General features: G+C 36.7%; 1 protein-coding gene across 1 annotated transcript; it reads right to left on the bottom strand.

Moving 5' to 3' along the window:
* Positions 1-22814: 22814 nt before the first annotated feature.
* On the bottom strand, positions 22815-24749 carry LOC308316647 (C-X-C motif chemokine 11-1-like). Its single transcript, XM_080765338.1, has 4 exons — positions 24644-24749; positions 24272-24398; positions 23223-23304; positions 22815-22970 (listed from the first exon to the last, which is right to left on the bottom strand). The coding sequence occupies exons 1-4, from the start codon at positions 24708-24710 to the stop codon at positions 22962-22964; spliced, it is 285 nt and encodes a 94-aa protein (XP_080621464.1). The 5' UTR covers positions 24711-24749; the 3' UTR covers positions 22815-22961.
* Between the last annotated feature and the right edge of the window lie 290 nt (positions 24750-25039).

The raw sequence follows: 25039 nt of genomic DNA, 5'->3' as shown, positions 1-25039 counted from the left end.
TTTGAAATTTTGAATTTTCTTCAAATCCTCAAAAATGATGAAAAACGGCGTGCTATAGTATGCCGTACGGTAGGGGCTATAGCCCATGTTCAAAAATGATGAAAAATGAGGATAACATTTTTTTCAAAAAACAATGGGCTATAACCAATGTTTTTTGAAATTTTGAATTTTCTTCAAATCCTCAAAAATGATGAAAAACGGCGTGCTATAGTATGCCGTACGGTAGGGGCTATAGCCCATGTTCAAAAATGATGAAAAATGAGGATAACATTTTTTTCAAAAATTCAAAAAACAATGGGCTATAACCCATGTTTTTTGAAATTTTGAATTTTCTTCAAATCCTCAAAAATGATGAAAAACGGCGTGCTATAGTATGCCGTACGGTAGGGGCTATAGCCCATGTTCAAAAATGATGAAAAATGAGGATAACATTTTTTTCAAAAATTCAAAAAACGATGGGCTATAACCCATGTTTTTTGAAATTTTGAATTTTCTTAAAATCCTCAAAAATGATGAAAAACGGCGTGCTATAGTATGCCGTACGGTAGGGGCTATAGCCCATGTTCAAAAATGATGAAAAATGAGGATAACATTTTTTTCAAAAATTCAAAAAACAATGGGCTATAACCCATGTTTTTTGAAATTTTGAATTTTCTTCAAATCCTCAAAAATGATGAAAAACGGCGTGCTATAGTATGCCGTACGGTAGGGGCTATAGCCCATGTTCAAAAATGATGAAAAATGAGGATAATTTTTTTTTCAAAAATTCAAAAAACGATGGGCTATAACCCATGTTTTTTGAAATTTTGAATTTTCTTCAAATCCTCAAAAATGATGAAAAACGGCGTGCTATAGTATGCCGTACGGTAGGGGCTATAGCCCATGTTCAAAAATGATGAAAAATGAGGATAACATTTTTTTCAAAAATTCAAAAAACGATGGGCTATAACCCATGTTTTTTGAAATTTTGAATTTTCTTCAAATCCTCAAAAATGATGAAAAACGGCGTGCTATAGTATGCCGTACGGTAGGGGCTATAGCCCATGTTGAAAAATGATGAAAAATGAGGATAACATTTTTTTCAAAAATTCAAAAAACGATGGGCTATAACCCATGTTTTTTGAAATTTTGAATTTTCTTCAAATCCTCAAAAATGATGAAAAACGGCGTGCTATAGTATGCCGTACGGTAGGGGCTATAGCCCATGTTCAAAAATGATGAAAAATGAGGATAACATTTTTTTCAAAAATTCAAAAAACGATGGGCTATAACCCATGTTTTTAGAAATTTTGAATTTTCTTCAAATCCTCAAAAATGATGAAAAACGGCGTGCTATAGTATGCCGTACGGTAGGGGCTATAGCCCATGTTCAAAAATGATGAAAAATGAGGATAACATTTTTTTCAAAAATTCAAAAAACGATGGGCTATAACCCATGTTTTTAGAAATTTTGAATTTTCTTCAAATCCTCAAAAATGATGAAAAACGGCGTGCTATAGTATGCCGTACGGTAGGGGCTATAGCCCATGTTCAAAAATGATGAAAAATGAGGATAACATTTTTTTCAAAAATTCAAAAAACGATGGGCTATAACCCATGTTTTTTGAAATTTTGAATTTTCTTCAAATCCTCAAAAATGATGAAAAACGGCGTGCTATAGTATGCCGTACGGTAGGGGCTATAGCCCATGTTCAAAAATGATGAAAAATGAGGATAACATTTTTTTCAAAAATTCAAAAAACGATGGGCTATAACCCATGTTTTTTGAAATTTTGAATTTTCTTCAAATCCTCAAAAATGATGAAAAACGGCGTGCTATAGTATGCCGTACGGTAGGGGCTATAGCCCATGTTCAAAAATGATGAAAAATGAGGATAACATTTTTTTCAAAAATTCAAAAAACGATGGGCTATAACCCATGTTTTTTGAAATTTTGAATTTTCTTCAAATCCTCAAAAATGATGAAAAACGGCGTGCTATAGTATGCCGTACGGTAGGGGCTATAGCCCATGTTCAAAAATGATGAAAAATGAGGATAACATTTTTTTAAAAAATTCAAAAAACGATGGGCTATAACCCATGTTTTTTTAAATTTTGAATTTTCTTCAAATCCTCAAAAATGATGAAAAACGGCGTGCTATAGTATGCCGTACGGTAGGGGCTATAGCCCATGTTCAAAAATGATGAAAAATGAGGATAACATTTTTTTCAAAAATTCAAAAAACGATGGGCTATAACCCATGTTTTTTGAAATTTTGAATTTTCTTCAAATCCTCAAAAATGATGAAAAACGGCGTGCTATAGTATGCCGTACGGTAGGGGCTATAGCCCATGTTCAAAAATGATGAAAAATGAGGATAACATTTTTTTCAAAAATTCAAAAAACAATGGGCTATAACCCATGTTTTTTGAAATTTTGAATTTTCTTCAAATCCTCAAAAATGATGAAAAACGGCGTGCTATAGTATGCCGTACGGTAGGGGCTATAGCCCATGTTCAAAAATGATGAAAAATGAGGATAACATTTTTTTCAAAAATTCAAAAAACGATGGGCTATAACCCATGTTTTTTGAAATTTTGAATTTTCTTCAAATCCTCAAAAATGATGAAAAACGGCGTGCTATAGTATGCCGTACGGTAGGGGCTATAGCCCATGTTCACAAATGATGAAAAATGAGGATAACATTTTTTTCAAAAATTCAAAAAACAATGGGCTATAACCCATGTTTTTTGAAATTTTGAATTTTCTTCAAATCCTCAAAAATGATGAAAAACGGCGTGCTATAGTATGCCGTACGGTAGGGGCTATAGCCCATGTTCACAAATGATGAAAAATGAGGATTACATTTTTTTCAAAAATTCAAAAAACGATGGGCTATAACCCATGTTTTTAGAAATTTTGAATTTTCTTCAAATCCTCAAAAATGATGGAAAACGGCGTGCTATAGTATGCCGTACGGTAGGGGCTATAGCCCATGTTCAAAAATGATGAAAAATGAGGATAACATTTTTTTCAAAAATTCAAAAAACGATGGGCTATAACCCATGTTTTTTGAAATTTTTAATTTTCTTCAAATCCTCAAAAATGATGAAAAACGGCGTGCTATAGTATGCCGTACGGTAGGGGCTATAGCCCATGTTCAAAAATGATGAAAAATGAGGATAACATTTTTTTCAAAAATTCAAAAAACGATGGGCTATAACCCATGTTTTTTTAAATTTTGAATTTTCTTCAAATCCTCAAAAATGATGAAAAACGGCGTGCTATAGTATGCCGTACGGTAGGGGCTATAGCCCATGTTCAAAAATGATGAAAAATGAGGATAACATTTTTTTCAAAAATTAAAAAAACGATGGGCTATAACCCATGTTTTTTGAAATTTTGAATTTTCTTCAAATCCTCAAAAATGATGAAAAACGGCGTGCTATAGTATGCCGTACGGTAGGGGCTATAGCCCATGTTCAAAAATGATGAAAAAGGAGGATAATTTTTTTTTCAAAAATTCAAAAAACGATGGGCTATAACCCATGTTTTTTGAAATTTTGAATTTTCTTCAAATCCTCAAAAATGATGAAAAACGGCGTGCTATAGTATGCCGTACGGTAGGGGCTATAGCCCATGTTCAAAAATGATGAAAAATGAGGATAACATTTTTTTCAAAAATTCAAAAAACGATGGGCTATAACCCATGTTTTTTGAAATTTTGAATTTTCTTCAAATCCTCAAAAATGATGAAAAACGGCGTGCTATAGTATGCCGTACGGTAGGGGCTATAGCCCATGTTCAAAAATGATGAAAAATGAGGATAATTTTTTTTTCAAAAATTCAAAAAACGATGGGCTATAACCCATGTTTTTTGAAATTTTGAATTTTCTTCAAATCCTCAAAAATGATGAAAAACGGCGTGCTATAGTATGCCGTACGGTAGGGGCTATAGCCCATGTTCAAAAATGATGAAAAATGAGGATAACATTTTTTTCAAAAATTCAAAAAACGATGGGCTATAACCCATGTTTTTTGAAATTTTGAATTTTCTTCAAATCCTCAAAAATGATGAAAAACGGCGTGCTATAGTATGCCGTACGGTAGGGGCTATAGCCCATGTTCAAAAATGATGAAAAATGAGGATAATTTTTTTTTCAAAAATTCAAAAAACGATGGGCTATAACCCATGTTTTTTGAAATTTTGAATTTTCTTCAAATCCTCAAAAATGATGAAAAACGGCGTGCTATAGTATGCCGTACGGTAGGGGCTATAGCCCATGTTCAAAAATGATGAAAAATGAGGATAACATTTTTTTCAAAAATTCAAAAAACGATGGGCTATAACCCATGTTTTTTGAAATTTTGAATTTTCTTCAAATCCTCAAAAATGATGAAAAACGGCGTGCTATAGTATGCCGTACGGTAGGGGCTATAGCCCATGTTCAAAAATGATGAAAAATGAGGATAACATTTTTTTCAAAAATTCAAAAAACGATGGGCTATAACCCATGTTTTTTGAAATTTTGAATTTTCTTCAAATCCTCAAAAATGATGAAAAACGGCGTGCTATAGTATGCCGTACGGTAGGGGCTATAGCCCATGTTCAAAAATGATGAAAAATGAGGATAACATTTTTTTCAAAAATTCAAAAAACAATGGGCTATAACCCATGTTTTTTGAAATTTTGAATTTTCTTCAAATCCTCAAAAATGATGAAAAACGGCGTGCTATAGTATGCCGTACGGTAGGGGCTATAGCCCATGTTCACAAATGATGAAAAATGAGGATAACATTTTTTTCAAAAATTCAAAAAACGATGGGCTATAACCCATGTTTTTAGAAATTTTGAATTTTCTTCAAATCCTCAAAAATGATGGAAAACGGCGTGCTATAGTATGCCGTACGGTAGGGGCTATAGCCCATGTTCAAAAATGATGAAAAATGAGGATAACATTTTTTTCAAAAATTCAAAAAACGATGGGCTATAACCATAGACTGTAAAAAATATGGACAAAGCGTTCCGCGGGTCTAACGTGAACGTAAAATGAAGCCTGTCAGTCCTTGCAATGGAAGTCGCCATCTTTCTAGATCCGTTTTGGCCCAGCTGGCCATTGGCTGGCCCAGACAACGAGGCGGGACTTCCCCCTTCTTCTTCGTTGGTTTTTATTTTGACTCGAGTGGGTGGGGGATCCCGTTCATAGACTGTAACGGTAGCCACGCCCCTCAGAACATGCGCGACTTTATGGTCATTTTTCTAATAAATGGGACCATAATTTTCCAAAAAGAATATTATGACATTAGAAATGAGACTTTAAACTAGTGACTGGAAGCAAAAAGTATTCATGACCATGTTTATTAAGGTAATACAGTCTAGGTGAAGTTGGGCCAAAATACATGGACTTCTATGGGGCTATGGGTTTTTTTGAGCCCAATGAGAGCGCCACAACAGGCCATTATATGAACTTTCATTTCCTTAGTGGCTTCACAAAATATCCGTCTGACTGCCCCCCTGGCTATAACCCATGTTTTTTGAAATTTTTAATTTTCTTCAAATCCTCAAAAATGATGAAAAACGGCGTGCTATAGTATGCCGTACGGTAGGGGCTATAGCCCATGTTCAAAAATGATGAAAAATGAGGATAACATTTTTTTCAAAAATTCAAAAAACGATGGGCTATAACCCATGTTTTTTTTAATTTTGAATTTTCTTCAAATCCTCAAAAATGATGAAAAACGGCGTGCTATAGTATGCCGTACGGTAGGGGCTATAGCCCATGTTCAAAAATGATGAAAAATGAGGATAACATTTTTTTCAAAAATTAAAAAAACGATGGGCTATAACCCATGTTTTTTGAAATTTTGAATTTTCTTCAAATCCTCAAAAATGATGAAAAACGGCGTGCTATAGTATGCCGTACGGTAGGGGCTATAGCCCATGTTCAAAAATGATGAAAAAGGAGGATAATTGTTTTTTCAAAAATTCAAAAAACGATGGGCTATAACCCATGTTTTTTGAAATTTTGAATTTTCTTCAAATCCTCAAAAATGATGAAAAACGGCGTGCTATAGTATGCCGTACGGTAGGGGCTATAGCCCATGTTCAAAAATGATGAAAAATGAGGATAACATTTTTTTCAAAAATTCAAAAAACGATGGGCTATAACCCATGTTTTTTGAAATTTTGAATTTTCTTCAAATCCTCAAAAATGATGAAAAACGGCGTGCTATAGTATGCCGTACGGTAGGGGCTATAGCCCATGTTCAAAAATGATGAAAAATGAGGATAATTTTTTTTTCAAAAATTCAAAAAACGATGGGCTATAACCCATGTTTTTTGAAATTTTGAATTTTCTTCAAATCCTCAAAAATGATGAAAAACGGCGTGCTATAGTATGCCGTATGGTAGGGGCTATAGCCCATGTTCAAAAATGATGAAAAATGAGGATAACATTTTTTTCAAAAATTCAAAAAACGATGGGCTATAACCCATGTTTTTGGAAATTTTGAATTTTCTTCAAATCCTCAAAAATGATGAAAAACGGCGTGCTATAGTATGCCGTACGGTAGGGGCTATAGCCCATGTTCAAAAATGATGAAAAATGAGGATAACATTTTTTTCAAAAATTCAAAAAACAATGGGCTATAACCCATGTTTTTTGAAATTTTGAATTTTCTTCAAATCCTCAAAAATGATGAAAAACGGCGTGCTATAGTATGCCGTACGGTAGGGGCTATAGCCCATGTTCAAAAATGATGAAAAATGAGGATAACATTTTTTTCAAAAATTCAAAAAACGATGGGCTATAACCCATGTTTTTTGAAATTTTGAATTTTCTTAAAATCCTCAAAAATGATGAAAAACGGCGTGCTATAGTATGCCGTACGGTAGGGGCTATAGCCCATGTTCAAAAATGATGAAAAATGAGGATAACATTTTTTTCAAAAATTCAAAAAACAATGGGCTATAACCCATGTTTTTTGAAATTTTGAATTTTCTTCAAATCCTCAAAAATGATGAAAAACGGCGTGCTATAGTATGCCGTACGGTAGGGGCTATAGCCCATGTTCAAAAATGATGAAAAATGAGGATAATTTTTTTTTCAAAAATTCAAAAAACGATGGGCTATAACCCATGTTTTTTGAAATTTTGAATTTTCTTCAAATCCTCAAAAATGATGAAAAACGGCGTGCTATAGTATGCCGTACGGTAGGGGCTATAGCCCATGTTCAAAAATGATGAAAAATGAGGATAACATTTTTTTCAAAAATTCAAAAAACGATGGGCTATAACCCATGTTTTTTGAAATTTTGAATTTTCTTCAAATCCTCAAAAATGATGAAAAACGGCGTGCTATAGTATGCCGTACGGTAGGGGCTATAGCCCATGTTCAAAAATGATGAAAAATGAGGATAACATTTTTTTCAAAAATTCAAAAAACGATGGGCTATAACCCATGTTTTTTGAAATTTTGAATTTTCTTCAAATCCTCAAAAATGATGAAAAACGGCGTGCTATAGTATGCCGTACGGTAGGGGCTATAGCCCATGTTCAAAAATGATGAAAAATGAGGATAACATTTTTTTCAAAAAACAATGGGCTATAACCAATGTTTTTTGAAATTTTGAATTTTCTTCAAATCCTCAAAAATGATGAAAAACGGCGTGCTATAGTATGCCGTACGGTAGGGGCTATAGCCCATGTTCAAAAATGATGAAAAATGAGGATAACATTTTTTTCAAAAATTCAAAAAACAATGGGCTATAACCCATGTTTTTTGAAATTTTGAATTTTCTTCAAATCCTCAAAAATGATGAAAAACGGCGTGCTATAGTATGCCGTACGGTAGGGGCTATAGCCCATGTTCAAAAATGATGAAAAATGAGGATAACATTTTTTTCAAAAATTCAAAAAACGATGGGCTATAACCCATGTTTTTTGAAATTTTGAATTTTCTTAAAATCCTCAAAAATGATGAAAAACGGCGTGCTATAGTATGCCGTACGGTAGGGGCTATAGCCCATGTTCAAAAATGATGAAAAATGAGGATAACATTTTTTTCAAAAATTCAAAAAACAATGGGCTATAACCCATGTTTTTTGAAATTTTGAATTTTCTTCAAATCCTCAAAAATGATGAAAAACGGCGTGCTATAGTATGCCGTACGGTAGGGGCTATAGCCCATGTTCAAAAATGATGAAAAATGAGGATAATTTTTTTTTCAAAAATTCAAAAAACGATGGGCTATAACCCATGTTTTTTGAAATTTTGAATTTTCTTCAAATCCTCAAAAATGATGAAAAACGGCGTGCTATAGTATGCCGTACGGTAGGGGCTATAGCCCATGTTCAAAAATGATGAAAAATGAGGATAACATTTTTTTCAAAAATTCAAAAAACGATGGGCTATAACCCATGTTTTTTGAAATTTTGAATTTTCTTCAAATCCTCAAAAATGATGAAAAACGGCGTGCTATAGTATGCCGTACGGTAGGGGCTATAGCCCATGTTGAAAAATGATGAAAAATGAGGATAACATTTTTTTCAAAAATTCAAAAAACGATGGGCTATAACCCATGTTTTTTGAAATTTTGAATTTTCTTCAAATCCTCAAAAATGATGAAAAACGGCGTGCTATAGTATGCCGTACGGTAGGGGCTATAGCCCATGTTCAAAAATGATGAAAAATGAGGATAACATTTTTTTCAAAAATTCAAAAAACGATGGGCTATAACCCATGTTTTTAGAAATTTTGAATTTTCTTCAAATCCTCAAAAATGATGAAAAACGGCGTGCTATAGTATGCCGTACGGTAGGGGCTATAGCCCATGTTCAAAAATGATGAAAAATGAGGATAACATTTTTTTCAAAAATTCAAAAAACGATGGGCTATAACCCATGTTTTTAGAAATTTTGAATTTTCTTCAAATCCTCAAAAATGATGAAAAACGGCGTGCTATAGTATGCCGTACGGTAGGGGCTATAGCCCATGTTCAAAAATGATGAAAAATGAGGATAACATTTTTTTCAAAAATTCAAAAAACGATGGGCTATAACCCATGTTTTTTGAAATTTTGAATTTTCTTCAAATCCTCAAAAATGATGAAAAACGGCGTGCTATAGTATGCCGTACGGTAGGGGCTATAGCCCATGTTCAAAAATGATGAAAAATGAGGATAACATTTTTTTCAAAAATTCAAAAAACGATGGGCTATAACCCATGTTTTTTGAAATTTTGAATTTTCTTCAAATCCTCAAAAATGATGAAAAACGGCGTGCTATAGTATGCCGTACGGTAGGGGCTATAGCCCATGTTCAAAAATGATGAAAAATGAGGATAACATTTTTTTCAAAAATTCAAAAAACGATGGGCTATAACCCATGTTTTTTGAAATTTTGAATTTTCTTCAAATCCTCAAAAATGATGAAAAACGGCGTGCTATAGTATGCCGTACGGTAGGGGCTATAGCCCATGTTCAAAAATGATGAAAAATGAGGATAACATTTTTTTAAAAAATTCAAAAAACGATGGGCTATAACCCATGTTTTTTTAAATTTTGAATTTTCTTCAAATCCTCAAAAATGATGAAAAACGGCGTGCTATAGTATGCCGTACGGTAGGGGCTATAGCCCATGTTCAAAAATGATGAAAAATGAGGATAACATTTTTTTCAAAAATTCAAAAAACGATGGGCTATAACCCATGTTTTTTGAAATTTTGAATTTTCTTCAAATCCTCAAAAATGATGAAAAACGGCGTGCTATAGTATGCCGTACGGTAGGGGCTATAGCCCATGTTCAAAAATGATGAAAAATGAGGATAACATTTTTTTTAAAAATTCAAAAAACGATGGGCTATAACCCATGTTTTTTTAAATTTTGAATTTTCTTCAAATCCTCAAAAATGATGAAAAACGGCGTGCTATAGTATGCCGTACGGTAGGGGCTATAGCCCATGTTCAAAAATGATGAAAAATGAGGATAACATTTTTTTCAAAAATTCAAGAAACGATGGGCTATAACCCATGTTTTTTGAAATTTTGAATTTTCTTCAAATCCTCAAAAATGATGAAAAACGGCGTGCTATAGTATGCCGTACGGTAGGGGCTATAGCCCATGTTCAAAAATGATGAAAAATGAGGATAACATTTTTTTCAAAAATTCAAAACACGATGGGCTATAACCCATGTTTTTAGAAATTTTGAATTTTCTTCAAATCCTCAAAAATGATGAAAAACGGCGTGCTATAGTATGCCGTACGGTAGGGGCTATAGCCCATGTTCAAAAATGATGAAAAATGAGGATAACATTTTTTTCAAAAATTCAAAAAACGATGGGCTATAACCCATGTTTTTTGAAATTTTGAATTTTCTTCAAATCCTCAAAAATGATGAAAAACGGCGTGCTATAGTATGCCGTACGGTAGGGGCTATAGCCCATGTTCAAAAATGATGAAAAATGAGGATAACATTTTTTTCAAAAATTCAAAAAACGATGGGCTATAACCCATGTTTTTTGAAATTTTGAATTTTCTTCAAATCCTAAAAAATGATGAAAAACGGCGTGCTATAGTATGCCGTACGGTAGGGGCTATAGCCCATGTTCAAAAATGATGAAAAATGAGGATAACATTTTTTTCAAAAATTCAAAAAACGATGGGCTATAACCCATGTTTTTTGAAATTTTGAATTTTCTTCAAATCCTCAAAAATGATGAAAAACGGCGTGCTATAGTATGCCGTACGGTAGGGGCTATAGCCCATGTTCAAAAATGATGAAAAATGAGGATAACATTTTTTTCAAAAATTCAAAAAACGATGGGCTATAACCCATGTTTTTAGAAATTTTGAATTTTCTTCAAATCCTCAAAAATGATGAAAAACGGCGTGCTATAGTATGCCGTACGGTAGGGGCTATAGCCCATGTTCAAAAATGATGAAAAATGAGGATAACATTTTTTTCAAAAATTCAAAAAACGATGGGCTATAACCCATGTTTTTTGAAATTTTGAATTTTCTTCAAATCCTCAAAAATGATGAAAAACGGCGTGCTATAGTATGCCGTACGGTAGGGGCTATAGCCCATGTTCAAAAATGATGAAAAATGAGGATAACATTTTTTTCAAAAATTCAAAAAACGATGGGCTATAACCCATGTTTTTTGAAATTTTGAATTTTCTTCAAATCCTCAAAAATGATGAAAAACGGCGTGCTATAGTATGCCGTACGGTAGGGGCTATAGCCCATGTTCAAAAATGATGAAAAATGAGGATAACATTTTTTTCAAAAATTCAAAAAACGATGGGCTATAACCCATGTTTTTTGAAATTTTGAAATTTCTTCAAATCCTCAAAAATGATGAAAAACGGCGTGCTATAGTATGCCGTACGGTAGGGGCTATAGCCCATGTTCAAAAATGATGAAAAATGAGGATAACATTTTTTTCAAAAATTCAAAAAACGATGGGCTATAACCCATGTTTTTTGAAATTTTGAATTTTCTTCAAATCCTCAAAAATGATGAAAAACGGCGTGCTATAGTATGCCGTACGGTAGGGGCTATAGCCCATGTTCAAAAATGATGAAAAATGAGGATAACATTTTTTTCAAAAATTCAAAAAACAATGGGCTATAACCCATGTTTTTGAAATTTTGAATTTTCTTCAAATCCTCAAAAATGATGAAAAACGGCGTGCTATAGTATGCCGTACGGTAGGGGCTATAGCCCATGTTCAAAAATGATGAAAAATGAGGATAATTTTTTTTTCAAAAATTCAAAAAACGATGGGCTATAACCCATGTTTTTTGAAATTTTGAATTTTCTTCAAATCCTCAAAAATGATGAAAAACGGCATGCTATAGTATGCCGTACGGTAGGGGCTATAGCCCATGTTCAAAAATGATGAAAAATGAGGATAACATTTTTTTCAAAAATTCAAAAAACGAAGGGCTATAACCTTAGAGTATATATACAATAGAGAAGACACCCAAGTTCTCCTCCCGTCCACTTGCATTGAGTTGCTCAGAAGCGCATGAGGCGAATCCACTCCTCCTTCCGGTTTAGGAGCCCTGTGCATTCTGGATTTTTGCCCTCAAACACATGAACGCGCGAGCGACCGGCAGAGTGGACGGAGCCTAGTGCGCGTTCATGTGTTTGAGGGCAAAACCTTACCAAACTGCAATACCTTCTTCGGCCACTATGTCCATTGCGCTTCAGGATTTCCTCTGGGTGTCTTCTCTATTGTATAATAACTCTATGGCTATAACCCATGTTTTTTGAAATTTTGAATTTTCTTCAAATCCTCAAAAATGATGAAAAACGGCGTGCTATAGTATGCCGTACGGTAGGGGCTATAGCCCATGTTCAAAAATGATGAAAAATGAGGATAACATTTTTTTCAAAAATTCAAAAAACAATGGGCTATAACCCATGTTTTTTGAAATTTTGAATTTTCTTCAAATCCTCAAAAATGATGAAAAACGGCGTGCTATAGTATGCCGTACGGTAGGGGCTATAGCCCATGTTCAAAAATGATGAAAAATGAGGATAACATTTTTTTCAAAAATTCAAAAAACGATGGGCTATAACCCATGTTTTTTGAAATTTTGAATTTTCTTCAAATCCTCAAAAATGATGAAAAACGGCGTGCTATAGTATGCCGTACGGTAGGGGCTATAGCCCATGTTCAAAAATGATGAAAAATGAGGATAACATTTTTTTCAAAAATTCAAAAAACGATGGGCTATAACCCATGTTTTTTGAAATTTTTAATTTTCTTCAAATCCTCAAAAATGATGAAAAACGGCGTGCTATAGTATGCCGTACGGTAGGGGCTATAGCCCATGTTCAAAAATGATGAAAAATGAGGATAACATTTTTTTCAAAAATTCAAAAAACGATGGGCTATAACCCATGTTTTTTGAAATTTTGAATTTTCTTCAAATCCTCAAAAATGATGAAAAACGGCGTGCTATAGTATGCCGTACGGTAGGGGCTATAGCCCATGTTCAAAAATGATGAAAAATGAGGATAACATTTTTTTCAAAAATTCAAAAAACGATGGGCTATAACCCATGTTTTTTGAAATTTTGAATTTTCTTCAAATCCTCAAAAATGATGAAAAACGGCGTGCTATAGTATGCCGTACGGTAGGGGCTATAGCCCATGTTCAAAAATGATGAAAAATGAGGATAACATTTTTTTCAAAAATTAAAAAAACGATGGGCTATAACCCATGTTTTTTTTAATTTTGAATTTTCTTCAAATCCTCAAAAATGATGAAAAACGGCGTGCTATAGTATGCCGTACGGTAGGGGCTATAGCCCATGTTCAAAAATGATGAAAAAGGAGGATAACATTTTTTTCAAAAATTCAAAAAACGATGGGCTATAACCCATGTTTTTTGAAATTTTGAATTTTCTTCAAATCCTCAAAAATGATGAAAAACGGCGTGCTATAGTATGCCGTACGGTAGGGGCTATAGCCCATGTTCAAAAATGATGAAAAATGAGGATAACATTTTTTTCAAAAATTCAAAAAACGATGGGCTATAACCCATGTTTTTTGAAATTTTGAATTTTCTTCAAATCCTCAAAAATGATGAAAAACGGCGTGCTATAGTATGCCGTACGGTAGGGGCTATAGCCCATGTTCAAAAATGATGAAAAAGGAGGATAACATTTTTTTCAAAAATTCAAAAAACGATGGGCTATAACCCATGTTTTTTGAAATTTTGAATTTTCTTCAAATCCTCAAAAATGATGAAAAACGGCGTGCTATAGTATGCCGTACGGTAGGGGCTATAGCCCATGTTCAAAAATGATGAAAAATGAGGATAACATTTTTTTCAAAAATTCAAAAAACGATGGGCTATAACCCATGTTTTTTGAAAATTTGAATTTTCTTCAAATCCTCAAAAATGATGAAAAACGGCGTGCTATAGTATGCCGTACGGTAGGGGCTATAGCCCATGTTCAAAAATGATGAAAAATGAGGATAACATTTTTTTCAAAAATTCAAAAAACAATGGGCTATAACCCATGTTTTTTTAAATTTTGAATTTTCTTCAAATCCTCAAAAATGATGAAAAACGGCGTGCTATAGTATGCCGTACGGTAGGGGCTATAGCCCATGTTCAAAAATGATGAAAAATGAGGATAACATTTTTTTCAAAAATTAAAAAAACGATGGGCTATAACCCATGTTTTTTTAAATTTTGAATTTTCTTCAAATCCTCAAAAATGATGAAAAACGGCGTGCTATAGTATGCCGTACGGTAGGGGCTATAGCCCATGTTCAAAAATGATGAAAAATGAGGATAACATTTTTTTCAAAAATTCAAAAAACGATGGGCTATAACCCATGTTTTTTGAAATTTTGAATTTTCTTCAAATCCTCAAAAATGATGAAAAACGGCGTGCTATAGTATGCCGTACGGTAGGGGCTATAGCCCATGTTCAAAAATGATGAAAAATGAGGATAACATTTTTTTCAAAAATTCAAAAAACAATGGGCTATAACCCATGTTTTTTTAAATTTTGAATTTTCTTCAAATCCTCAAAAATGATGAAAAACGGCGTGCTATAGTATGCCGTACGGTAGGGGCTATAGCCCATGTTCAAAAATGATGAAAAATGAGGATAACATTTTTTTCAAAAATTAAAAAAACGATGGGCTATAACCCATGTTTTTTTAAATTTTGAATTTTCTTCAAATCCTCAAAAATGATGAAAAACGGCGTGCTATAGTATGCCGTACGGTAGGGGCTATAGCCCATGTTCAAAAATGATGAAAAATGAGGATAACATTTTTTTCAAAAATTCAAAAAACGATGGGCTATAACCCATGTTTTTTGAAATTTTGAATTTTCTTCAAATCCTCAAAAATGATGAAAAACGGCGTGCTATAGTATGCCGTACGGTAGGGGCTATAGCCCATGTTCAAAAATGATGAAAAATGAGGATAACATTTTTTTCAAAAATTCAAAAAACAATGGGCTATAACCCATGTTTTTTGAAATTTTGAATTTTCTTCAAATCCTCAAAAATGATGAAAAACGGCGTGCTATAGTATGCCGTACGGTAGGGGCTATAGCCCATGTTCAAAAATTATGAAAAATGAGGATAACATTTTTTTCAAAAAATCCAAAAACGATGGGCTATAACCCATGTTTTTTGAAATTTTGAATTTTCTTCAAAACCTCAAAAATGATGAAAAACGGCGTGCTATAGTATGCCGTACGGTAGGAGCTATAGCCCATGTTCAAAAATGATGAAAAATGAGGATAACATTTTTTTCAAAAATTCAAAAAACGATGGGCTATAACCCATGTTTTTTGAAATTTTGAATTTTCTTCAAATCCTCAAAAATGATGAAAAACGGCGTGCTATAGTATGCCGTACGGTAGGGGCTATATGGCATGAATTGAACAAAGGGCATTGTTCAATTCATCAAAACATTTAGAGACAAACAAATAGACACTTATATGTAGTTAAAGCAACAGAGTTAAGCAACAGAAACAAACAACAATGGATTCTACAGTGTAAAGACACCAATTTAATTATAAATGTCAATAAAGTTGAATATCTAATAATATCAATTTAAAATGTATTATCCAATACAAATTTCCTTACCATTTTTAATGTTTTAGTTTTGTATTGCTATTTTTATTTGCTAATTGTAGATTGACCTACTTTTTGTTTCTGGCATTCCGCTGCTTGTTATTTTTTATTTTATTTTCATGTTTAGTACTTTGAGTTGCATTTTATGTATGACATGTGCTATATAAATAAAGTTTAATATGTGAAGTACTTTAGTTGTCAAGGATGCAGACAGAGTTGAACCCAGGAGCAAAGTCACAACAAACTAGAGTATAATAATAAAGTATTTAATAAAGAATTACGAGATATCTTACACAGGGGAATGCAGGTAGGAATCAGGCATGAATCAGAATGACATCAAAGTCAACACATGAACAGGCAGGACATCTGTGACACAGGTTATGAACTGACAATGAGTGTTTGTACTGAGTCCAGTTTTATAGTGAGCAGGTTGATTGGAGAAGTGTTCACTGCTGGGCTCATTAGGTAGTTGACAGGTGTGTAAATGGAACTGGGTGTGCTGGAATGGGATATGGGAGGCCAGTGTGGAGACTGAGGGAGAGACAGAATGTGACAGAGTTGCATTTTATGTATGAAATGTGCTATATAAATAAAGTTTACACCACTGACTGTCCCTCCATATAAAATAAAGGCGAAAGTCACAAAAGAAAATTGATCAGTTACAATTCCAGACTATGAAGAATCATTTAATAAAGGAATACTTCCAGATTCAGTTAAAGATTAGCTACAATAATTGTGATATTAAAAGTTAAATGCTCGTCATATGACATAACAGAGAGGAATGGGCCGGACCCTGCACGCAAGGGGACAATTTACAATTTTACAATTTAGGCATTTAGCAGACGCTCTTAATCCAGAGCGACTTACATTAAGCAAGAACAAAAGCATGGGAATACATCACATAAAAGCATTTATCATGAAGTGGAAAACAGGAAACAAGAAATGGGTAGTACATTTTAAATTGATATTGTAATCACAGACTATCTTCTTGGTGTCTTTGAACTATAATTTGACATTTGATTTAAACATACAAAAGGACAAAAGTGTCATCAAAGCAGGTTATTGAGCAATGCAGGGCCTCGCACCCCATATAGGTCAGCAGAAGCTGGCTAATAGTACTATTACCATCGCTTTTCGTGTTGCTTTGCTTTGTGACACTTGAGTTCATTGCATGTGAATAGGCCTAGACAGTTAAATAAATAAAACAAGAAAAATACTAAAATAGCCAATCTACAATCTGGCTCATATTACATAATTTTCACATTTTGTGCCCATATATGGAGCTGAGTGGACCTGGCCCCTTTTGTGGCCATATATGGAGCTGAGTGATTGCTGATGCAACACACTCCATATTTGGATAGCGGGACAGACACACACACAGACAGACAGACAGACATGATCTGCTAGGTCTCATAGTAAGTGCTCACTGGGTTCGTAATCACTGCGTTCGCAATAATGAGAAGAACCCATTGCAGCTAATGCTAACATATGCTGCAATGTCCATGTCTATGCCAAAATGAACCAAAAATGTTCCAAATTAAAGTCGATTCCTTGGTGAGACCTGGTTGAAGCCACGGTGCCTTTCACTAATTTCCAAACGCCTTGTACAAAAAAATATGAAATATTCACACATAATAAGAAGAACCCATCATCATCATCATCATCCAGCAGCTAGCTAACATGCTAACAGATACTACATGTCCATAACTAAGCCAAAAATGGACAGAAATGTTCCAAATTAAAATCGTTCCCTTATTGGCCCCTGGAGAAAGCCCTGCTGCCTTTAAATATTTTCCAAACACCTTGTACGATTTATTAAAATTATGAATACCTCCATCCACCGCACACTGTAACAAGATGGCCGCCGCCGTGCTGTTTTGGAATTACTGAGAGGTAGGGGCGGGACCATGCCCCCATTGGCTCCTGGATTGGAACCCCAGTTGGAACCAGCCAATGGTAGCCTGCACGATCCGGGCACCGGCCAATCGGTGGCCCAGAAGTTGCAACATTGTTGAAACACTTGGAACAAAGGACGACGTTAGTGTGGAATGCAAAGTGTCAGTAAAGATTTGAGTATGTCGGGGTTTGAACCGGCACACTTCTACTAGGTATACTACGGATATCATTTGACTTATCCGTTGGTCCACTGAGGCACACAATCATGGGGAATTTCTGTGCTGCTTTAAAGTTGTCCTTCTGAAAGTCAGTGTGCAAAGCAAAGCATCACAGAGACACATGAATAATGTGGGATTTGAACACTGGACCTGTGGATCACAAGCAGAGCCACTCATCACACTGAGCTAGTTGTCCTTCTGAAAGTCAGTGTGCAAAGCAAAGCATCACAGAGACACATGAATAATGTGGGATTTGAACCCTGGACCTGTGGATCACAAACACAGACACTCATCACACTGAGCTAACTGCTGGTTACTACAACACAGCTTTTCTGTGCTAGTTGATGTTAAGGATCCGGAACAATTCTCTGTTTTACCCCTGCCCTTATTGGCCGCCCAAAGGCATGCAGGTGTGGTATCTATATTTCATGATATTCATATATAAGCCATGTTAAAATGTCCGACTTATACATTTGGTCACTGTGCTAAGGGCATGCTAAATAAGTCAACTGTCACTATCTGCAGTCACTGTGTCTGCAGAGGCCTGTCTTTGATATTTAAAGTCAAGGTGTCGTGGGCCTTAGTCAAGTAGCTTGGCCTGGCCAGGTGTGATAGGGAACTTAGCATTCTATTGTATCCAGGAGAGACCTTTGCTTACCAAGTGGCAATATGTTGATGAATACCGGTATGTAAAGTTTCAGTCTCCACCTCCGTATATCTGTGTCTATGCAAAAACACTGTATATATGTCCTGTAAAATGCAAGGTTTAGGGAGTCTTAAACTGGCCGCGGCAGCGGTTCAGTACGAGGTAGTCCCTGAGCTCCAGGCTCAGGGACAATGGCGAAGCTCTCTGTCTTGGTCTCGGTTGCAATAAAATGATCGACTCTACACTACACTTCAGAACGCTCTCTGCCTGCCTTCATTCGTCCGGTGCTTTTGACTACAGCCTACAGCCTGCCGTATTGCTTAGCCGTTTCTGTCTCAAATAGATAGAATTATAGTCAGTGTAAAGGGAGAAATTACACCACACAGGCTCCCATTGGCCCGTGAGTTCCAACCTCTCGGCCAACGGGAGATTGCCCCTGTGTTTCGATCGCGTTGCCACGTCTGCTCGTATCAAGCCTGGCTTCGTCCACTGAAAACGTTTTTATTTCGGGAACATTTTTCTGATTTTATTTGACTTGATTATGTTGTTCTTATTTGCTTGTTGTACTGTCCTGTTTTAATTATGATTGATTTTATTGTGTCACTGTAGTGTACAGCACTTTGTAACATTGTTAAGAAAGGTGCTTTATAAATAAAATGTACTTACTTACTTACACAAGGCAGGTCGCTGGTTTCCGTGGCAAAACATGGCAACGACCCAGTGCGTCTCACAATGTTGTGATTTCTCTGCATGCATGCAATTAAAATGAATGACCACTAGGTGTCGTCAATGCACAGCGTCTGATCAATAGTTGAAATGTCAATTTTGATTGATTGATTGATTGAAATATTTATTGCGGAGGAATTGCGGAGTGTTGCGGAAATTACCAAAATGTGTTACCAAAATTCTATCAGCATGTTGACTGTGCGACGAGGGGCAACAACACACTAGATCATGTGTACACCAACATTAAAAATGCCTATAGAGCAGCCCCCCTCCCTAATATTGGCTCTTCTGACCATGCAGCTGTAATGCTCACACCTATTTATAGACCTAGGGTGAAACAGAGCAGAGCAGAACTGAAGGACGTTAGAATGTGGCCACAGGAGGCAATCCCAGCACTGCAAGATTGTTTTGAAGACACACAGTGGAATATATTTAAGGAGGCAGCAACATATGACAATGTTGTCAACCTGGATGAATATACAGAGACTGTCATTGGATACATCAATAAATGTATTGAGGACGTGACGGAGGTTAAGACCATTAGGAAGAGAGCCAATCAGAAACCTTGGCTGACCAGAGATGTCTATACATTGTTGAGGGCCCGAGATGTGGCATTTAAATCTGGGGACACCGCAGCGTTTAAGCTGGCAAAAAACAACCTGGCTCGGGGCATCAGGGACGCGAAGCGGCTGTATGGGCAGACACTCAACGGCTACTTCACGGACAACAATGACCCCAGGCGCTTGTGGCAGGGCTTTAGGACACTGTCTGATTATAAGCCCCCCTCCCAGCAGGTTGGCCACAACGACCCCTCACTACCAGACAGACTCAATGACTTTTATGCACGGTTTGAGGTTGACAACACCACCGAGGCACAGATCCCCCCACCATCTCCCAGCGAGCAGAGGCTGCAGCTGTCGGCAGCTGGGGTAAAGAGGGTCTTCGCCAGCGTCAACCCACGCAAGGCGGTGGGACCGGATGGGATTCCTGGGCGTGTGGTGAAGGGGTGTGCTGAGCAACTTAAGGATGTTTTTTCAGATATCTTTAATATATCGCTCAGCCAGGCAGTTGTGCCCACCTGCCCCAAGAGCGCCACCATCGTGCCAGTGCCAAAAAAGCCAAATCCAGCTGGTCTAAATGACTTTCGACCTGTGGCCCTTACACCTGTGGTGATGAAGTGTTTTGAGCGGCTTGTCCTACAACACATCAAGAGCAGCCTGCCAGCAGACCTGGATCCACTACAGTTTGCTTACAGAGCCAATCGCTCCACAGATGACGCCGTCTCAACTGCACTCCACCTCACCTTGTCTCATCTAGAGAAAGAGAACACCTACGCCAGGCTCCTGTTCATTGACTTTAGCTCAGCATTTAACACCATTATTCCACAACAGTTGGTGGAAAAGCTGCGGCTGCTGAATGTGGACCATGGCACCTGCACCTGGATCCTCAACTTCCTGTCTCAGAGGCAACAGAGAGTCAAAGTCAACGGCCAAACATCTGGGACCATCACAGTGAGCACAGGATCGCCCCAGGGCTGTGTCCTGAGCCCCCTGCTGTTCAGCCTGCTGACCCACGACTGCTCTGCTAAATTTGGCAGTAATCACATCCTCAAATTTGCCGATGACACTACTGTGGTAGGGCTTATTAGCAAAAATGATGAGTCTGACTACAGGAAGGAGGTGGATCTGCTTACAGAGTGGTGCAGTTCACATAACCTCTTTCTGAATGTGGACAAAACAAAGGAGATGGTGGTTGATTTTAGGAGGAGAGCCAGCAGCTGCCAACATACACCACTGACCATCGGTGGTGCCCCTGTGGAAAGGGTTAATAGCATCAAATTCCTGGGGGTGCATTTGGCAGATGATCTGACCTCCACAATCAACACCACAGCCATCATCAAGAAGGCTCAGCAGAGACTTTACCCCCTCCGGAGGCTCAAGAAGGCGGGCCTTCCCACTCCCCTCCTCACCACCTTCTACAGGGGCACCATAGAGTCGATCCTGACCTACAGCTTCACCTCCTGGTTCGGCAGCCTCAAGGCACAGGAACAACATCAGCTGAATCGGGTGGTGAAGACAGCTGGGAGGATCATTGGTGCCCCTGTTCCCCCCTTGTTGGAGCTCTATAAAGAGCGCTGTGCCAGAAGAGCCACCAGCATCATTGGGGACCCCCATCATCCCTCCCACGGCCAGTTCATGATCCTACCCTCAGGGAAGAGGTACAGGAGTATTAGGGCAAGGACAACCAGGATGAAAAACAGTTTTTTCCCAAGCGCAGTGAGGCTCATAAACGAACTGCGCCCCCTCCCCCCCCTCCCCCGGCAAAATTGAAATGAAGCGTTGGGCTGAACTGGACAAAAAAATGCACTTTCAATGCACAACAGCACTTTAACAGTGCTAGTAACGTTTTGTTTTTAAGGATTGCACCATGCCACTTTATTTATTTATAGGTTGTGCGTGGTGTTGGTGACTTTTAACTTGTCCATATGAATTGCACGTCATCATACATACTGGGGTCTCTTTTTTAAATGTCTGTCCATGTTTGGTTTTAGTTTTTAGCTTGTGTTTTTAAATAGGCTCTATGTTTTATGTTGCACTGCCAATAACTGAGGGGAACGATATTTCATATTCTTTTGTATGTAAGTACATAGGAAAATGACAAATAAAAATGATTCTGATTCTGATTCTGATTCTGAAATTGCGGAAATTGAAAATTGTGGAAATTGCGGAAATTGAAAATTGCGTAAATTGCGTAAATTGCAAATTGCGGAAATTGGAAATTGCGGAAATTGAGGAAATTGAGGAAATAGCGGAAATTGCAAATTGTAACTGTACGGATATAACTTCATAACTGTACGGATATAATTCAACTTTGCTGTTTCATAACTTTGTCTAACTATTGATTCAACCCTCCGTAAAGGAATTAACGAACAGGTATGGGTAATTTGTGATTTAAACACACACCGTTATATTACTCAAACACACACTTCCTCCAAGTTGCAATAAAGGCTTGCAAACAATCACTTATTTTCCGGCCATTTTATTACTACAATGATCTCATAACACACTCATACACGTACAAACACACTTCTACTAAACTTGTGTACAGTAAAAGCCTTATTTGCCTTGTCTGGCCCGTGTTCAGATATAGTTCAATAGCTTCCACAACTAATTGTTCTTAATCATTATCACAAGATTCAGAGGTCGCGACATTAGACGCGTTAGTGGCATTAGCAGGTAATAAACTGAAACACAAAGAAACACAACATATAGGCCTACTATTAATTCACAGATCTAGCGACTGCACAAGCGTATCATTATGACAGAGCATTTGACCGTACTTATTAACACATTATAAAGACTTACGCAAACGCCATGTCTCCTGCTCATTACATTTCTTTAGAATGAACTGGAAGAGTCACGCTCCTGCTAGTATCCTGTTAAAAGCACACCTCTTGATATCTGATACTTCCTATACCATTGTCATCAATTATTGACTTCACTGTGTCCCACTAGTATACGCACTGCATTCCTCTAGTAGTAGCATAAACACATTTTACCTCCCAATTAACCGTATTAATATCTACATCCCTGAGATACTGTAATTGGTTGATAAGAGGATTTCTGTTCTTAACACAGAGTATTTACTGTAGAGGCAGTGAACTTCCTTAGTAGCACTAACATCTATACATATACAACACAACATGAAGTTACAAATATAAGCTGGGTACTATAATGAGCCCACCACCCGGAATAAACGCGACAATAACAGCAGAACTTTCAGGGTGGTTGAGAGGTCACGTGGTCCAATGGTCATGTGTGGACATGAGGAAGTGGAGGTCAGGGCAGAGAGGTGGGTGAATGTTCACTTTTCTTTATCGACCCTGAAACAAAAGAAAGTCAGTCTTAGTTATAATATTGTTTTGTGAAAGCATCGCCTCTTCATGGGCACAATATTTTTTTGGATGGGGGTCCGTGGCCAAATATATAAATGTGCATGGGGGTCCTCTGCAACAATTTATTTTCTTTCTTTTTTTACTATACTGATTTAGAAGGCAGTTCATTCAGGTCACATCGTATTTTTTTATATATTCTTACATTTTATGACGAAGACAAAACAAAAAGGTTGATCTTACCCGTCTATATTGTTTATTGTAGATATACTTTCCCATCTGTGACTCTGGATTCAAACATTTTCTGCCTTTTGTTGTTTCCACACTGGAGATGGATGACATCATAATTAGTGACAGACAGGTGATGGAGAACAGTGTGTAAAGTTAAATCATAATTAGTGACAGACAGGCCCCTCCTATGCCCAGCTGTGTGTGTTTGTGTGCACCCTATAGCGATGACTTGATCGGCTGAGCACGACAGAATTGAGCTGGATAAAGATCACACCCGTGTGAAGTGAGGGGACACTAATATATTAAAGTCTAACTCATGTTGATTAGGTGATGCAATGGTGATGTAAAACAAACGGTGCCAACACAAACATTAAACGCTATTAACAATAAAGTGACAATATGAGGTAAACGACACATTATGACGTAAATGTTGACTTCACTTTACCAAACAAACTTTGAACTAAAGACAACTTTAAACCTGTGTATAGGAGGGGCAAGCGCCCCTCAAAGTGACGACAGAAGAGTGAGGACGCCAATTGTGATTGGCCAGAAGGACAGAAAAGTGAGGACGCTGAGGAGGCCAATTGTGATTGGCCGGAATGTGATTTTTGACTTGTAGTATCAATACTGTAATGTCTAAATACTCTATTACAAGTAAAAGTCCAGAATTAAAAATGTACTTGAGTAAAAAGTATGAAAGTATTTATTGCTATAAAAATGTACTTTAAGTACCAAAAGTAAAATAACTCATTATGCAAAATGTCCTATTTCACATGTTTTCAAATGGCTGAAATGTATATATAGCCTGCCTGAAGTGGTTACTGTATTGTTATGTTATAATACTCGACATCTACAAAGTAACTAACGTTTTCAAATAATTGTAGTAGAGTAAAAGTACAATATTTTCCTCTGAGATGTAGTGGAGTAGAATTAAAAGTATTGAAAATTGGAAACACTCAAGTAAAGTAGCCTACAAATGCCTCAAAATGATGTAGGCTACTTGAGCAAATGTACTTAGTTGTTTTTCCACCAGCTGTTTATAAACATTGTAGGCTACTTACACAATCTCCCTGCGAGGACAGAAGACACTGGCTTCATACACATATAAAGCTGTGATGAGTTTTGGGTTCATGTAGTCGAGCCCTTTATCTCGACATCTGCAGGAAAAGCGATGACTTATGAGGTGCCCTGTGGAATGAAGGGACACCGTTAGCCAAGCATGCAGCGAGTGACATTACAATAATTAAAGATTAAAACCTAATTTGTGTTTTAAAAACACTATCTGACAAACTGCATTGGCAGTCAAATCAAAGCAGAGCATTTTGTGACTATAAAACTACAAGACAATATAATTCCAATATAATATAATCCATATACAACTGTGCTGGTATTATCCAAAGCAACCATGCATATTATTGTAAAAGGCGCATTACCTTCTAAATGAAGAGCCAGCAGGCAGATGAGAAAGATGACGACAGCCGATTTCATGATGCTGGACATAATGGATCAGACGCTTCTTCAAGTGTTCTGATAGTTTCCTCCCTTGATAATGCTGCGAATGGACGGGACTCACTGGAGCGCTCATATTTAAGGTCAAAGACACCCACTCAAACCCCTCCACCCACTCACTCACCCACACGCCCACTCAGGACATTATTTCACCCTTTCCTCTTTTGGTTTCATTTTCCCTCACAGCCAAGAGTGTCTGACTGCAGGAGAAACAAATTTGGGTACCAGATGTTTGTGTTCACGTCATTTCCGGCCATCAGGCCTTATATGGTCATGTGAGTAAGGTTCACTAGTTCAGAGTTGTCGCTTCCGTTTGTTTG

This window comes from Protomyctophum bolini, assembly GCF_963924005.1.
Source record: "Protomyctophum bolini genome assembly, chromosome: 6".
In the NCBI taxonomy this organism is placed as follows: domain Eukaryota; kingdom Metazoa; phylum Chordata; class Actinopteri; order Myctophiformes; family Myctophidae; genus Protomyctophum; species Protomyctophum bolini.
The sequence above is the reverse complement of the archived record's forward strand: the minus strand, read 5'-3'. Positions and strand labels throughout refer to the sequence as shown.

Excerpts from the sequence above, each read along its gene's own strand:
- LOC308316647 (XM_080765338.1), bottom strand. The coding sequence starts at position 24,710 with ATGTCCAGCATCATGAAATCGGCTGTCGTCATCTTTCTCATCTGCCTG. Across the intron at positions 24,399-24,643 it reads GCTGGCTCTTCATTTAGAAG|GGCACCTCATAAGTCATCGC; the intron begins GTAATGCGCCTT and ends TTCATTCCACAG. Across the intron at positions 23,305-24,271 it reads TGTCCTCGCAGGGAGATTGT|TGTGGAAACAACAAAAGGCA; the intron begins GTAAGTAGCCTA and ends ATCCATCTCCAG.